The following is a 2,251-nucleotide window of genomic DNA, read 5'->3' as shown; positions in this document are numbered from 1 at the left end:
CAAAGATCTCACCGAACTAACTCAGCAGAACAAGCCAGCGGATCCAAAAGAAATAGTTCAGCGGAGTGTCTACCCGAGGATAGAAACAGACAAACAGATGATCGTCGAAAGGAAGATCGAAAATTCGAAGACCAGGTCTATACGAAACTCAACACTAGCTATGCTCGAATCTTAAGAGAAATCAAAGGACGGGAAAATTTGGAATGGCCATGGTCTAAGGGAAAGCAACCCCCGAAGACCGAGAAATCAAAGGATTACTGAGAATACCATTGCTTCAATGGTCACCAGACCGAAAAGTGCAAAAACCTCAAGATAATGATTCAAAAGTTGATCGATGCTAGGGAACTCAAGCAGTACGTACAAAAATAAAGTACCGAAGATAGATCCAAACGAAGCAAGCAAGTCCAATTGCCTGAAGGGAATCAAACCATTAACACTATCTCGTGCTCCGAAATCATAGGGCCTTCATTAACAACGCAAGTAGGGAAGAGGTTGAGAAAGCAATTTGAAGACTACTGCGAGCTGTACAAAATCGATGGGGTATAGGTATAAGGTCACGAGCATTGGATGGACGCACCCATAACGTTTGACGCTGATGACGTTGAGGAGGACATGGAAGACCACGAAGATCCTTTGGTCCTCACATTTCCGGTGGCGGGATGTAATCTCAAGAAGATTCTCATCGACGGGGGAAGCTCGGTTAATGTACTATTCTATGACACATTCAAACGAATGAAGCTTAATGAAGAGCAGTTGATGTCTTTATACTACACCATATATGGGTTTAACAGGGCACCAACGAAGCCTTTAGGATACATCGTTTTGCAAGTAAATGCAGGACCCATGAAAGTGGAAACACGGTTCAGCGTAGTAGATGCTCCCTCCCCTTACAACGCCATTATTAGTCGAAAATGGGTACACAAGCTCAAAGGATTGGCGGAGACTTACCACCAATACCTCAGATTCCCAACACCCGAAGGGGTAATGGAAATAAAGGAAGATCGGGTCAGCGCACGGGAATGTCAAGCTCTACAAAATCGGCTCAACAACGAACAAGACGAGCAGGGAAAATCTAGAAGGTACCAAAACAAAGAAGCTGCGAAAGAAAAGGCAATTGACCTTTATCTTGAAGAAATTTCCGTAAAAAGCTTGACGAAGGAGGGAAACGTCCTAAATACGAAAGCTAGCACTTCAACAACAAAGGAAACTGAAGAATCAACCAAATAGCAATTAAAAAAAGTTCCCCTCTTAGGGGAACCGAAGCCCATGTTCACGCCTGTGGAACCTGTCAAGGAAATCAATATAGGGACCAAAGAGAAGCCGAAGATGATCAAGATAGGAACCATAATGGACAAAGAAAGAGAGGTGTCCCTAATCGCGCTACTCAAGGAATACGCAGATATTTTTGCATGGCAGCTGGGAGACATGCCTGGGATCGAACCGAAGATAATCCAACATGAACTCCGCATAAAACTAGGCACGCCACCTTTTAGACAGAAGGTGCGCAAGGTAGCACCAGAATATCACAAGGTGATAGAAAAGGAGCTCCGCAAGTTACTAGAAGCAGGATTCATCAAGGAAGTTAAATATCCCACGTGGATCTCAAACATGGTCGTCGTACCGAAAAATAACGGAGGGGTAAGGATATGCATTGACTTCACCAACCTCAACAAGGATTGTCCGAAGGACAGTTACCCACTCCCAAGTATTGATCAACTGGTGGAAGCAGTTGAAGGATACGAAGAATTATCATTCATAGATGGGTACTCCTGGTATAACCAAGTAGCGTTGGCAGAAGAGGATCAACAACACACGACATTTTACACCCCTCACGGCCTATATTGTTACACAAGGATGCCCTTTGGACTTCGAAATGCAGGGGGAACATACAGAGAATGGTGGACGCTATTTTCAAGCCATGGATTTGTAATACCTTAGAAGTCTATGTCGATGGCATGCTCGTGAAAAGAAAACTTCGCAAGGATCACCACAAAGACCTAAGGGATATCTTCGAATCCATGAGAAAGCACCATATGAAAGTAAATCCGGAGAAATGTACGTTCGGTGTCACCTCAGGGAAATTCCTTGGATATCTAGTAACAAAGAGGGCATCGAAGTTGATCCTGCGAAGATTCAATCTATTGTTGAAATGCCATCCCCAAGGAACCTAAAAGAAGTTCAAAATCTCAACGGATCCTTAGCGGCATTGGGGAGATTCATCGCCAGATCATCGGACAAATGCAAACACTTT

The 2,251-nt window shown here is 43.9% G+C and overlaps 1 protein-coding gene across 1 annotated transcript; it reads left to right on the top strand.

The window, feature by feature from the left end:
- Window positions 1–567: 567 nt before the first annotated feature.
- On the top strand, window positions 568–1,227 carry LOC113335357. The gene has a single exon (XM_026581449.1). The coding sequence runs from the start codon at window positions 568–570 to the stop codon at window positions 1,225–1,227; it is 660 nt and encodes a 219-aa protein (XP_026437234.1).
- Window positions 1,228–2,251: the final 1,024 nt, after the last annotated feature.

Source organism: Papaver somniferum, chromosome 1 (genome assembly GCF_003573695.1).
Source record: "Papaver somniferum cultivar HN1 chromosome 1, ASM357369v1, whole genome shotgun sequence".
In the NCBI taxonomy this organism is placed as follows: Eukaryota; Viridiplantae; Streptophyta; class Magnoliopsida; order Ranunculales; family Papaveraceae; genus Papaver; species Papaver somniferum.
Note: the sequence above shows the minus strand (reverse complement) of the source record. Positions and strands in the feature narration are given on the sequence as shown.

Bases quoted from the DNA above. Each gene is read 5' to 3' on its own strand.
- LOC113335357 (XM_026581449.1), top strand. From the start codon at position 568: ATGGACGCACCCATAACGTTTGACGCTGATGACGTTGAGGAGGACATG.